At 40.7% G+C, this 14176-nt stretch overlaps 1 protein-coding gene across 2 annotated transcripts; it reads left to right on the forward strand.

Moving 5' to 3' along the window:
- Positions 1–5746: 5746 nt before the first annotated feature.
- spp1 (secreted phosphoprotein 1) lies at positions 5747–12311 on the forward strand. Of its 2 annotated transcripts, none has more exons than XM_063889035.1 (8): positions 5747–5885; positions 8769–8827; positions 9322–9366; positions 9453–9521; positions 9916–9978; positions 10087–10239; positions 10449–10793; positions 11110–12311. In XM_063889035.1, the coding sequence occupies exons 2-8, from the start codon at positions 8774–8776 to the stop codon at positions 11533–11535; spliced, it is 1155 nt and encodes a 384-aa protein (XP_063745105.1). In that variant the 5' UTR covers positions 5747–5885; positions 8769–8773; the 3' UTR covers positions 11536–12311. The 2 variants fall into 2 exon arrangements, with proteins under 2 accessions (XP_063745105.1, XP_063745106.1); XM_063889036.1 differs by having other exon boundaries at positions 10449–10787.
- The last annotated feature ends 1865 nt before the right edge of the window (positions 12312–14176 follow it).

Consider the following 14176-nt stretch of genomic DNA (forward strand, 5'->3'; position numbering starts at 1 on the left):
GCTTTGTTTTCTTCTGAAATCAACACAATGAGAACAGTGATGTAAACAAAGTCCGATCATGCCATTTCATGCATGCTGGGAGTTTGTGGGAGAGAAACTTTTGAGATTTGAGCCATTGCAGACCATTTACATGCACAAAACCCTTAACCCTTAGATGCACGAGTGACTGGACCCTACACTCTTCCATAAGTGGGTCAAAAATGACCCATATTAGAATAATATGTGTTTTTATGCCATTTCTGTAATGTTGGTTAAGAATAATCCCTTGTATAATATTTAATATTATATTTTGGTCCACACAAGAATCATTTTATATTTTATTTTTCACTATTTATAATTTTAAACATTCTTTTAAACATTTTGAAAAAAACGCAGATTTTTTAGGAAAAGGATATAATTATGAAAAAATCATCGGACGTTTTTAAAAGTCCATCCATCCATCCATCCATCTTCTCCCGCTTATCCGTCAGGGTGGACATTTGGAAAAGATTTTGGAAAAAAGGGGTACATTTGAAGAAATAGTTGGAAATTCAAAAAAGTCGAAATATGGAGAAAAAAATCTGAAGTTTGAAAAGATAATAGAAAGGAAAAACAATTGAGAGACAACAAGTGTGGATTTTGAAAAGAAGATGATTAGGGCCACTTTAAGAAGGAGTTAGAACGATGAGAAAACAGTGGGACATTTTCTCATCGTTTCATCATAAAGTCAAACTTTAGAAAAAAAGTCAGAAATTTGAAGAAAATGCAGATTTTTTGGGAAAAAGTGATAATTTTGAAGAATTTTTGGGAAACAAAAGTTAAACTTTGTAAAAAAAAATCCGAAGTTTAAAAAGAAAATATTAAGGGAAAGAAAAATGGGAGACAAAAAACGTGATTTTTTAAAAGAAGATGATCAGGGCCACCCTTTAAGACTTTTCCACTTCTTAGAAGTCATTGTTGAAATGGGCCAAAATGCAAAAAAGGAACAATTCAATTGTTTGGATGAGTAAGTGGTAGAGCAACACATACAGAATGAAGGGAAGGCCGTAGTATGAGAATATATAGACATACGAAAGAAAGCCAACAAATGCAATCTGACAGAGAAAAACAAAAATGGATGTCTGCACGTGACTCTGGGGATATGTAACACGCTCACATACACACCAACAAATGATAGACTCGGAGGATGAAACCCTCTTTATTAGTCACATACATGCACACAGCAGAGCACACATCCTCTGCATTTAACCCATCCTAGCACTAGGAGCAGTGGGCAGCTATTGTGCAGCGCCCGGGGAGCAATGGGCAGGGGGGATTGGAGGTGTCCGGTGCCTTGCTCAAGGGCACCACAGCAGGGCCCAGGAGGTGAACTGGGACCTCTCCAAGTAGCAGTCCACTTTCCATATTTCAAGTCTGTTCGGGGACTTGAACCGGCGACCCTACGATTCCCCGTCCAAGCCCTTACTGACTGAGACACTGCTGGACAAAGGAGTGGAGATGCCGGGGATTGAACCCGGGGCCTCACACAACAAATGGAGCAGAGACATCATTTTAGTCCATCTGATCTGTTTTTAGTTGCACCACTGCTGCACTTGGTCCTTCTTTTGGACGATTTTATTGAACTATGAAATGCTACTTTTGGGTTTTTCCAAATTAAAACAGTTCACAACACTGTTTTTTTGTTTTTCTTCCCAACGTTGGAAACTGTAGGAGGCCTGAGAGGAGACTCAATATCCCAGTCCACTCATTACGTTTGATGTTTTTACTGACCCTTAACTTTATTTCCATCGTTGCTTGCTTGACATTTTCTTCTTCTTTAGGTTTTTGTTTCTGCTAGTTTCTTCTTATACTGTCACTACTTTTAAAGCCTTTCTTCCCGTCAGAAACTGACACTTTTCAGATAACTTTAGGGGCATGGTTAGTAGCCCATTGACGACTTAATGACCCTAACCCTAAGTCAGTTGTCTGAACACAAGAGACACCCTTCAAATAAAACAACTTTCCCAATCTACAATCAATTATCAGACAGTGACTATTTTCCGGGGATCAAACAAGACCAAGCAGGGCGCTCCTGCTGTGTTTCATGTGTGACATACCTCTGTGTGTCGGCAGACGAAGAAGAAGAAGAAGAAGAAGAAGAAGAAGAAGAAGAAGAAGAAGAAGAAGAAGAAGAAGGAAGCTTTGATTTGAGCGGTTGAGTAATTGTACGTTTGTGACTTTGAGGCCTCAGAACTCATCAAGCTGTCAGATTGCAGACACACTGTGTGACTGTAATCAGACTGTCAGTTTGAGTTTTAACCCGGTGACTAACAGCGCTGAGTGTGTTTGCATTAAAAATCTGGGACTAATAAATGGCTTTTTGTGCATGATGTGAATCTGTTTGCCCTGCATTAAGTCTTACGAACTTTTCATTTGCGTCTATCCTGAATTACAGATGTAGGTTCATTTAAAATGTTGCCAAAGCAGGAAGTGAAGTGACTTTCATATCTGTTTGTGTTTTTCTAAGAGAAGGGGTACATTTTGCTGCGATACTTAGTCTAAAAATGTTTTAAAGTAGGTATTTCTTGTTATGTTGGGTGTCTTCCACAGCTAGTGAGCACCTTGCTTAGTCTTCCAAAAATGAGGATCCCATACAATAAAACTGCATTGTAAATCCCTCCTGGATAATATTTGTTTTTGATGTGTGACGAATACATTTCTGTTCTAAGTCTACGGATGTATGGGACAAAACACACAAGACTTGAACCCAGCAAACCCGTGTTGGTGCCCGTATGAATCCCAAAGTCAACTTATCTCAATTTCCGTAACTAATGTAACTTGAATTACATTATTTTAGCCAAATTGCTCTTGCTGCTGGAAGCAACATTAACCTGACTGTGATTCTAACGCTGATCAATGTTAAATCTGCACTGTGAGACAGGATATACAGCACTGGCAGGGTTTCTCGAACTGCTGAGAGAAAGGTTAGAAAGTTACACACATAATCAGAATCAGTTAGAGATACTTTATTTATCCCAAACTGGGAATTGTTTTCATTGCAGCAGCGAAATACAAAAGGAAGAAGCATTACAAATAATTAGAATTATAAATAAAAATGTGAGAATTGGAGAATGACTTGTAGTACCTAAAGTGCTTTGAGGTGTTGAACAGACTGGATGAAGCACAGTCCATTTACTTTTTGGATCTGCTGTTAAACAGTAACTGTGGGCAAATACAGGCAAAAATGTATTCTTTAAAACGTGCAAAAATGGTAATTCACCTATCCTCCCATTCGTTGCAAACTTGTAGAACTAAGTAGTAGATATTTAAACCTGAACAGAACTGAGACTTGTGTATATAAAGTGTTTGCTGCAGGATTACCACTGATAGCGAACTGAAGCAACTAAACAGAGAGTGAACATCAGGCCAATCGTGCGATGTAAAGTGTGTGAATGTCGGGATTAGGGGCTGGAAGAAATCCAATTTGAATTCCATCAGCAATCTGCTAGACGTGAAAGGCAGTCCTGGGTAAACACAGAGTTACAGGAGTTTTAAGTTTATGAAACATCAGTAGTTTTCAGTGTTTCTCTGAGTGCCTTTGCAGCAAAGCTCACACAACATTCGGTTACGCTGTGAACATACATACAGCGATTTTGTGTGGGAAAGAAACAGAGCATAATGTTTCTGAATGTCTAGGTTTTTTGTTCCTAGACCATAAATCCTGATACGTAGAAATGTGTTTATGTGTCTAGTTTAGTGTATTAGTGAACTCAGATGTAAACAACTCTGTATCTGCATGTGAGGGTGTGTGTGTGTGTCCTATATGGTGTATATCATCTGACAGACTCAGACACTTTACGAGCAAATCAACTTTAATGATTGTGTCTAAACGCCGCTGCTGCTGCGAGCGTAAAATACTCATTCCAGGAGAATCCAGAGAATGCTCGTCTGTCTGGATGAAACCCACTTAACCTCGTTTTCATCTTTAAAAACCCGCCTATGCTCAAAGTCAGCAGGATGTTAAACAAAACAGCTTTTTGTTGTGTGACAAAATGTGTGAGAAGCCAGCTCTTGCAGATTGAACCTCAACAAGCCTTCATTACTTTATCACACGGTAGTCTTGTCACAAAAACACACTGCTCCTTTCTTCATGGAAGTTGCTCAATGCTCTTCTTGAGTCATACTTTTCATATATGTTTGATATGTAAATACCTCGTATAACCAACTTGTATTTGTGCGTGACTTTGGTCATTTCTGCACAAACAGTAAGCCAGCTGTTGCCTATTTTTCCACCCTGCAAAAGGGATCCTTCCTTTTCAATACTGAGGGTCTTAAGAGGGTTTACAGATGTAGTCATTTGAGGCAATTTGGGTTGTAAAAATAGAAAAATAGGATGTGACTGTGGGTTGTAAGTAAATATTGCGTCACAAACTGTGATCACACACACTGTAAACAGTAAGTGAGAGCAACGCTACAGTTGTTGCACTGAACAAAGTGATGGAAAGGCTCAGAACAAGAACCAAAAGGGTGCAAACCTCCGCTAAGAAGGTTTCTATAAGAAAACAAATAAGGCTTTTATCTGTCCTGTGATTAGAGGACAGCAAATCAACAACAGAACCCTAACCCTTGGTCCAGATATTAAAGACTTTTCCTTTTTGAACATAGTATATCAAGCTTTTTTGAGCCATCATTTGGGCTTGAAGTGAATGGAGAACAAGCAAACCAGTTTTTCCTTACTGCTAATTACGAAGGCAAAGTATAATCTGATTAGGTCAACCACTGCACCACGACACACAGCAAGTGTTGGCGTCCCTGGTGTGATGAGATTTATCAAGCCTTGCAAGGTGAACTGATGTAACCACAAATAAACCTTTTATACACAACGTATTTACCTTTGTCCCCTGGATCCTTATTTCTTGCTTAAATCTTCTAAAAAATAGTTGTTTGATAGATATAGGAAATACAGCAGAAAGGCAGTTATCCTGCTATGTGGACACAAGGTAAAATATGAGGAGAAAGGGACAGTTCTAAAGACAGATACACAACCTTCAATTATTAGAAAGTAAAGGTTCTCCAGGGCGAGACGGAGGACCCTCATGCTATATTTCACAGGAACACAAAGATACTCCCATACTTGGAAATGAAACATGGACTGCTACATATACACACTCAAATATGTCTAGTGTTGCAGACACATTCTCAATTATCCGGAGAGACCTCAGTCAGATGATTTTCGTCTGTCTGTGAGGAAACTGAATCACGGTCATACCAGCAGACACTATATGCTGCTGTTTTTTCCCAGAGCCTGTCACTACATGTCCTTAAATTAACTTCATGCACAATGAGAATGTGTGTGTGTGTGTGTGTGTGTGTGTGTGTGTGTGTGTGTGTGTGTGTGTGTGTGTGTGTGTGTGTGTGTGTGTGTGTGTGTGTGTGTGTGTGTGTGTGTGTAAAGGAAAAAGGCAAACAAGAATATTCACATGTCTGTCTGGGTTGTAAATGTCTGCATGTCTTCATCCATGCATTTGCATTGTGTGTGTGTGTGTGTGTGTGTGTGTGTGTGTGTGTGTGTGTGTGTGTGTGTGTGTGTGTGTGTGTGTGTGTGTGTGTGTGTGTGTGTGTGTGTGTGTGCCCCCACACCACCACAGCACCAACCACAGGAAGAGTGGGAGAGAGAGGAGAGGTGGACCCAGGAGCGGTTAACCTCATGACATCACAAGCTCACAGCTGATTGGCTGCTGCCTAAGGCTTGGAGGGTTTATAAGGACCAACCAGGAGCCTCGGATTCAGCAGCAGCATCTTTGAGAAGCACAAACAACATCCAGGGAAAACCCAGGAGATAAACCAAACACAAACCACGTCGGCGTGTTTCGGCTCCACAGTCTGCATCCGCTGAACTCCTGTGACTTCCTCCGACTGCAAACAAGGTCAGGATAAATACAGACGGCATTTTGCTCACTGTGCACCATTTAGTAAGAGTTGTTTTGCAGCACTGGTGGTATGTTGGGATGTTAATATTTGTCTAAGCCTTTTGGAAATGTGGTTTATTTAGATGAACAAATACAATTCAACATTTAGAAACTTTCAGGATGGGAGGCCTGAAGTTCTTTTGTTCATTCACGGTTACGGTCCACAGTTTGGGGTTTTTCCTGATCAGGCCGGGTCTCACAGTTCCAATTAAGGGAAATCTTGATGCTACAACATTCAGTAATATCTTAGACAACCGACATCTTCATAATTTGTGTTTATCTTTTGTGCAATCCTTCAAATCTCAATCAAAAAAATGTTGCATTTTGATGACATGTCTCAATGTTCAAATGAATTATTATTGTCATTCAATGGGAAAACCAGTCAAGGAGGTGTAGGTTTCTTCAATTTGAAGTGGGAAAACCTGACTTGCTTGCACAGAGTCCTGACCCCAACTCCATCCAACACATGTAGGATGACCTGAGACACTGACAGGCCTTATAACTCAACATCAGGGGTCACTCATGCTCTTGAATATGGGTTAATCTCTGCTGGTTCCCAAATCTTTAAGGAAGTGGGGGCTGTCATTTAAACAGTTTTGGAATGACTTTTTAGTTATCACGTTTTTAACCGTGTGTTGCATTTTATTCATGATTTACAAAGACTGAACTGCAACAATTCACAATTCATTTATCTTTATATTTTACTTTCTTAAAAAGAAAACTCCCAAAAGTCTTTCTAACTTATAAACCAGAGAAATGTTTTCTGTAAACTCAAATGTAATGCAAACTAGTTTGAACATCAAACTTGCGGAGCCACAAGAGCGTTTGGTTATCCTTCGTCATAAAATGCTTCTTTTTTAAGCCGTACGGTGGTGGAAATCCGCCTGGGATTATCCAGAGGCTGCGTTTGATTGGCTGATTAGTTACACAGTGACACCGAGGCAGGAAGGGGAAGCTGTGGTCAGCAGGGAACTAATTTCTGGTGTCACATGACCTGACTAACCACACTGAGTAAACGCAAACAAACACACACACACACACACACACACACACACACACACACACACACACACACACACACACACACACACACACACACACACACACACACACACACACACACACACAAGGATTTACTACCAGCTCAGTCAACAGAGTTTTTTACTGAAACTAAAGAGACATTTTGATGTTGTTCCTCTCAGTCCACTTTCAAAATAAGAGCTCAGTTGGTTAGGGGAATCAGTCAACCTGACTCTCAAACAAGACTCCAGGAAATAGTCCGGCCCATTTCTCCTCGTAAAACCATAACTTTCAGCCTGTAGAATTTGGTTTCTGTACAGATTTAACTAAATAAATGTGTTTGATAGTAAGTTTGAGAGGGGATAATTTACTTTTGGACAGAGCTAGGCTAACCGCTCCCCCCCCCCCCCCTTGCTTCCAGTCTTTATGCTAAGCTAGGCTAATTCCCTGCTGGCTCCAGCTTCCTACTGAACATACAAACCTAAACACTGGGACAGTTCTTCTCAAAACCTTGGAAAAATGAAAATGAATATGCACTTTTCCCAAAATGTCTTGAGTATTCCACCACAGCTATGTGTCTAGCCACCGTCCAATTGTTGACCTTGATCCTAAAACTAACACATAACAGCGAGATCCAAAAATAACGTCCATGCTTTCGAGTACTGAAACTTAAATTGTGCCTCTCCAAGATAGACGTACAGAAATACACACATGCATACATATATGGGCGTATGTCATGTTTCTGCTGCGCTGTGGCTTTCCAGTTATAACCCGGTGAATTACATAGTATACAGTATGAAGAGTCCATCATTACAGATAGACACTCAGACTGCTCCTCCCACGGCATACACTAAAAGAAGAGCTTGCTGCTGTAAGAGAGCAGAACAGAGACAAAGCGAGAATTTGATAAAGCTGCTGTTAACAAAACGCTAACACTGTATTGTTTCTGTACCTAAATCCTGATATACCTTAATCAAATGTGTCTTACTCCTCTGCTGAAAATAGTCTCCATCAAATGCTGTATTTCTTCCTATTTTCTTGATGCTAGTTTAGCATATTGCCTTATTTTTGGATGTTTATCTTTATTTATTTATTAAAACAAGGGACTAAGCTGGTGGAGTTTTTGATGCCTTCAAAGTAAATATATTTCCTTGGACCTAAGAAGAAGTAGCCACATACATTTTCTTGCAGTGTGCATTGATATCTTTTTATTTCAGGACATCTGTTTGCAGTCGACACATCGTTTAAATAATATAATAAGTGCTCTGCAGAGTGACTGATGGGAATGTCACTAGATTGTGGCAGTAAAAACTCTAACTGATCTGGTTTTCTTCCTTAAATCTTTTCAGCCAAACACCCACATCTATCTCCACATCAAAAATAATACCCGTTATTTTCTCACGTCTTCTGGACCAGAATCGGCCAGAAGCATCCCGACCCATAATCGAATAAACCACGCACCAAAATGATGTGATTTTCTCGCTCTGATGACAGACAAAATGTTTAACTATCTCAAACCGAGTTGTCAGGGACACACAACCGCACGTTTAGGTGTATAATTAAGGACTTAATGACTTCCTGAAGGCCTCCGGAAGTGCCACTGCTAGTTATCAGAAGTGTGCCTGCGCTGCCTACATTTTTTGGGAAGGAATCTGGGCGAGAGAATTGACCGAGGAAACTAGCAGCTTCTTTTTTTGGTTTGACATGTCATTGTGTTTCCTGTGAAGTTATGGCCTGCGAGCTCTGTGCATCATGATTATGTTTCATTGTTTTATTGTGTTGTACAATGATGTTGTTTTGTGTGACCTTCTCCCTATCCAGACACAATGAAGGTTGCCGTTGTTTTCGTTCTGCTGTTCGCCACAGTCCTCTGCCGGCCGGTAAGTCATTCTGTCTGTCAAGTCAAATCTTCCATGTAACTTTTGCGGAAATGAGAGGAACCATTATGTACATAATCCCTGAGATGCATGAATAAAAAAAACACTCTGGTTATCCTTTTTCTAAGTCTGAATTAAAAGAAATGCAGCCTCTACTGCATTTATGACTTAAGAACAAGAACATATTTTTCAAGGATCATTTCTCAAATTCTGACATTTATTTTATTGTTTTAGCCCAAACAATTGTTACCAATGGGGTTTTCCCATCTATTTCCCACGATACCCTGCCAATTTATCATCATTTTACATCATAAGCAAAGGAAGAAAGCTATTTTGATAAGACTTAAATCAGATATAGATGCCCATTACCCTTTAAAGGCTACTGTAGATTTTCTCTTAAAATGTCTTACCTGGTTAACATCAGTTTTCTTTATTTACTTACAATCTGACTAACCTGCATTTGATTCAATATCTATATATATTTGTTTGCTTTTTAGGCAAAAAAGGTTTCTCTCAGCAGTTCAGAGAGCTCTGAAGAAGTGGTGAGTATCTCGGGAGAAAGAAATACAAAGCAAGAGAGACAGAAATAGCTCAAACATGAACTCATGTTGGTTCGTCTTTTCCACAGGCGAGAAGACCAGCATCTCCTCCCCTCAGCAAACAAGCGCTTCCTCAGCTGCGTGCAGCACCTGTACAGGTAAAGTATTATTTGATTCATTCAGTTCTCCTTTTCTATTGTTATGTTTTGTTGATAATCTACGATGAGGCACAAAGGGGTTTCAAACTGGAGATGCTTGAAAAATGAGGGCTTTTGAGTTGCATTGTGGGAAATGTTGGACCCAGTATTTTTGGGGCTTGACCCTTACGAGGAAGTCAACCCTAAGTCTAACTTTGTCACCCTTTATCTTGTGATTCCCCTTACTTTATGGAAGTCGGTACAAAATCACTGTAGTATCCCTTTAAGCTTTGCTTAAATATCTCCTCCTAAAGCCTTTAGGCCATTAATACACATTTAGCAGAAGCAGCAAGTAGTCAGAACGGCTCCAATTTTGACAAAACTTGAGGATTATTTAAATGTATTTTTGTTGCAGAACATTGAAGCAGCACCTTCTACCAACTCAGACGAGACCACAGAGATCTCAGAAGAAGACGAGGTGAGAGACGTCAAATCAGTTTATTTTAAATCCTTGAACAAATTCTGATTATTCTTTTGTGTGTAGACTACACATATGGGGAAGATTTAAACGTTGTGATTCTTGCAGCCGGTGGCAGCAGAGGCTCCAATGGAAATCAAATCTGAGGGCGCTGACACAACTTCATCCCCAGAAACAGCCTCTGTCGGCAGCCAGGATAGTCAAAACAGTGATGATGATGATGATGATGATGCTGACGATGACGATGAAACAGAGGAGGGTGTAAGTAAATAACACCTCTGTTTGGGTCAGAGAAAATAAATAAAAGCCTATTCATCTGTTCCTCAAAATAATGATTGCTTATTAAAGGAAATGTGACATCCATAGAAAAGGTTCAGGGTGGGAAATTCCAACCTGGCCATCTGCACCAAACACCAATCAAATTTAAACCCTCCACCCCTCTGATAGCTCACTTTCCTCTGTTTTTACAGGAAATTGATGAGGATGAATCTAGCAACAGCTCCGAGTCGGGCGAGTCCTCATCCCCCGCTCCTTCCACTGAAACCCCTGTGGTAGTCACAGAGGAAACCGTGGCTGAGACCACTGCTGAGCCCATCGTGCCTACCATCGTCACCGACACAGATTCAGGCCGCGGCGACAGCTTGGGAGGCTACCCCAGCGACTACAAGTCCATCGTCTACGTGGAGGAAAAGTCCTATCACAAGGTTCCCGGCCCCTACAAGTCCTATGAGTTCATGGGCACAGGGAAGAAGATGGACTATGACATGACAGAGGGCAACGAGGTGGACAAGTCACTGAAGGTGTACAAGGTACAGGTTAGTTAGAGTTTCTTGACAGTGATGGTCTGTCCATAGAGACGAAAAGACAATGAAGTACACTAATATAATATGCTGCTAAATGCAATTGCCACACAGGTGCTACCTTCTAACACCTTCAAATCTAACCTAACCCATTCTCATTCCCACTTCTCAAAGACCTACGCTTGGTCAGAACCCCCTGGTGTCACTTTGCTTCTTTCCTTACTTTAACTGAGCAAACATTTACTTTTTGTCAAAACCCTACAACCTGAATATAATCTTTTGTTCTCTTAAGACAAATCAAACTTGATTCCCATCTTTGCCTCACCTCCAGGCTATTCATGTCCACTCTGACATCCTGGAGGAGGACACCAGCACCCCTGAGGTGGAGAGCCAGGGCCTTGATACCTCCTCCGGCACCTCTCAGGACCAGGACATCAGCAACCGCCAGGCCTCCTTCCCAGAAGAGGAGGAGAGCGCCAGCGCCAGCGACGCCACCACAAGCGACGCCACCACAAGCGAGAGCTCTAGCACTCCTGAGGAAGAGGAGGAAGAGGAAGAAAGCGCAAGCACAGCAAACGACAGCGCCAGCGCCAGTCAGGAGTCAGAGGACGAGGAGAGCCAGAGCAGCGAGGAGGCCACTGCCACGCCCGGAGCCGCTGACAGCGAATCAGATGAGAGCGCCGAGAGTGACTCAGATGAGGAGGGGGCGGGACCTGTCATCACCACTGACATGCCAGAGGTCATCACTGCCAAATAAGCATCTCCCATCCAATGGAAATGGAATGGAGGTGTCAGATAGAATAAAGAGCACACGCTGCATTCAGGTGCCCTCCACTTTCCACTGTGGGGCCAAACAGGGACAGCCAAGGCTTGATTATTATTGATTTCAATTTGTTTCTGTGATTATTGGTGCATCTTTAGGAAAGCTGAATTGCTGTTCCTTCTGGATTGTATTTAAATAAACCATCTACCCCTGCATCCTGTGGTCTGGTTGCCCTGGTAAATCCCGTGTTTGACCTCGCAGACAGGAAGTGGTAGGATGGTGAAACTGCGACTGCAACAGAAGGTTGACTGACCTCATGACCTTTGCCCCCTCCCTTCAAACCTCCGTAGCTGGAAAGAGAGTTGAGACCTGATATCTACACTAGCACCACATGTCATTTAACCATTTACTTATTACTGCAATATGCAAACCTACATTGTTGTGTGCTTATAAGAATACAATTGCAACGTTTATTTAAATACATGTAATCGTTTTAACTGTAATAAAAAAACTTGACATTAAGCCATACATTTGCTGCCCGTGTGGCTTAGCTTCTTTGCTAGCTAGTTACAAGTCTGCTGGAGTAGAACAAGGACACACACACACACACACACACACACACACACACACAATCATGCATTCAACACAATCCCGTTCATTTGCACAGTTACCTACCTACACTACATGTTGTTTGTCCCATGTTGTTTACTGTAATGTATCATATTGTACCATTTATAATATTTTAATAAAGTTCTTTTTTCATAAAAAGAGATGATGGTTGTTTACATTTGTTTAAAGTAAAGACACAAACACATAAATACAAACTGGAAGGCTCGGAATATACAGTAGATTCAAGGCTAATTTATTGCAGTTTTAGTCCATTTGATGCACATGCAAAACAGTAACGCATTCTTGGATCATTGCATCAGGAGGGATGTAAACAGCAGCAACAGAAACACTAGTGACCTTTATTTGGCAGGTAATTTGGCCCGCATCTCAACATCAAAAATTGACATCAGGGAAACATGGGTTGGGGTAGGGTTAGGGTTGTCCATCAACTTGGATGTTTGAGCACCAACCGTCATTGATGTAAACAGGGAGTTTGTAGCCTGTGCATCATCATAGATTCAGAATAGGTTTCAAGGTTTCAAGGTTTCAAGGTTTTATTGGTCATATGCACAGCATACACAACGTATATGTTGGCAATGAAAATCTTATGTCCCATGCTCCTCCAACAACTCAACATACATGGTGCAAATAAGATAAATAAAATAGTGCAAAAAGAGAAGAATATTTACAATAACAACAATAAAGATTTGAGGATGTGAAATATATACATATGTGGAATACATTGAAAGTATTAAACACTTTACTCTGTTGAATGAGGAGGTATGGGCAGATGCATATATTATGTATAACAGATGTATATGGCAGATATATATAATATATAGATATGTGTACTATAAACAGATATGTATGGCAGATGTGTATAATATATATATATGTATGTGTGTACTATAAACAGATGTGAGTAGACATTCACAGAGCTGAGGAGTTCAGCAGTTGCATAAGAGAACAATAATACACAAAATCAGAGGTTTGAAGTTTGAAGTTTCTGAATTTATAATCCTGATCAAATCAGAAATGTATCAGGATTACAGTAGAGTACAGTAGTGTATGTCCCCGGACCGACCCAGCCAGGGTTTTGTAGGAACAGGACATCATGTCTCTTCAACTAGAAAAACAAGATCAACATCAATAACATAGACCGAAGTGTGTGGGATGCATGGATCATTCCACCTAGGTTTACATGTTATGCTAAGCTAGGCTAATTGCCTTCTGACTCTAGGCCTCTTCCCAAAAATCCAAAATTAAACAACCCAGATATCCCAAGAGAGATGTCTGTCATATCACCGATTTAATAAAAACGACATGGCTGATGAGGCTTGTGGTTTTCATAGCACTACAAACACAATTCACAACTCAACGTCTCTTTGCCAGAAATAATCATCATCTGTATTGATCTCATCTCATTCTCTGGAAGACTAATGCATGCAGGCTAAATATACCCGGCACTGACAATAACTGCAACTTCCAACACTAGTAGAAAAGGAGTGGAACTAAACAAGGCTGCATTGACTCTATAGTGAAGGAATAAGACAGAAGAATAAACTGTGAGAACACCCTGCCATTTTATCCGTGAATAACTATATCAAAAGTGGGACGTCAGATTGATGAGGAGTCGTGAGGATTGACAACTCATGACCTGTTGCACTTATATTGTATTTGATATTGATAAGTGACAGTTGAGGCTTATATTCCCAGAAACAAACTTCACTCATGTCCTGAATTTGTCAAGTCAAAGTCTTGGTAGTGCTGTCAGAAGGCAGATATTTTCAAAACAACCAGCAATATAAGAGTGACTTCCACATAAATCTCATATTGAAGCACGTAGTTTTTTGTCTAGACTTTATCTTTTCATCTGCTGAAGTCATCTCGGCTGTCAAACGCTGTATAGACACATAAACATAGAGGGTTCAGACTGATTACAGGCTTCATTTCAACTGTTCCCCCAAAACTGCAGCAGTGAAGCCCCTGAGGTGGGAAGACGAGACAGGTCATAATGTGCTAAGAT

Source organism: Eleginops maclovinus, chromosome 8, assembly GCF_036324505.1.
Source record: "Eleginops maclovinus isolate JMC-PN-2008 ecotype Puerto Natales chromosome 8, JC_Emac_rtc_rv5, whole genome shotgun sequence".
NCBI classification, from domain to species: domain Eukaryota; kingdom Metazoa; phylum Chordata; class Actinopteri; order Perciformes; family Eleginopidae; genus Eleginops; species Eleginops maclovinus.

Bases quoted from the DNA above. Each gene is read 5' to 3' on its own strand.
- spp1 (XM_063889035.1), top strand. From the start codon at position 8,774: ATGAAGGTTGCCGTTGTTTTCGTTCTGCTGTTCGCCACAGTCCTCTGC. The intron at 9,979-10,086 runs GTGAGAGACGTC...TGATTCTTGCAG, and splicing joins AGATCTCAGAAGAAGACGAG to CCGGTGGCAGCAGAGGCTCC. The intron at 10,794-11,109 runs GTTAGTTAGAGT...CCTCACCTCCAG, and splicing joins TGAAGGTGTACAAGGTACAG to GCTATTCATGTCCACTCTGA.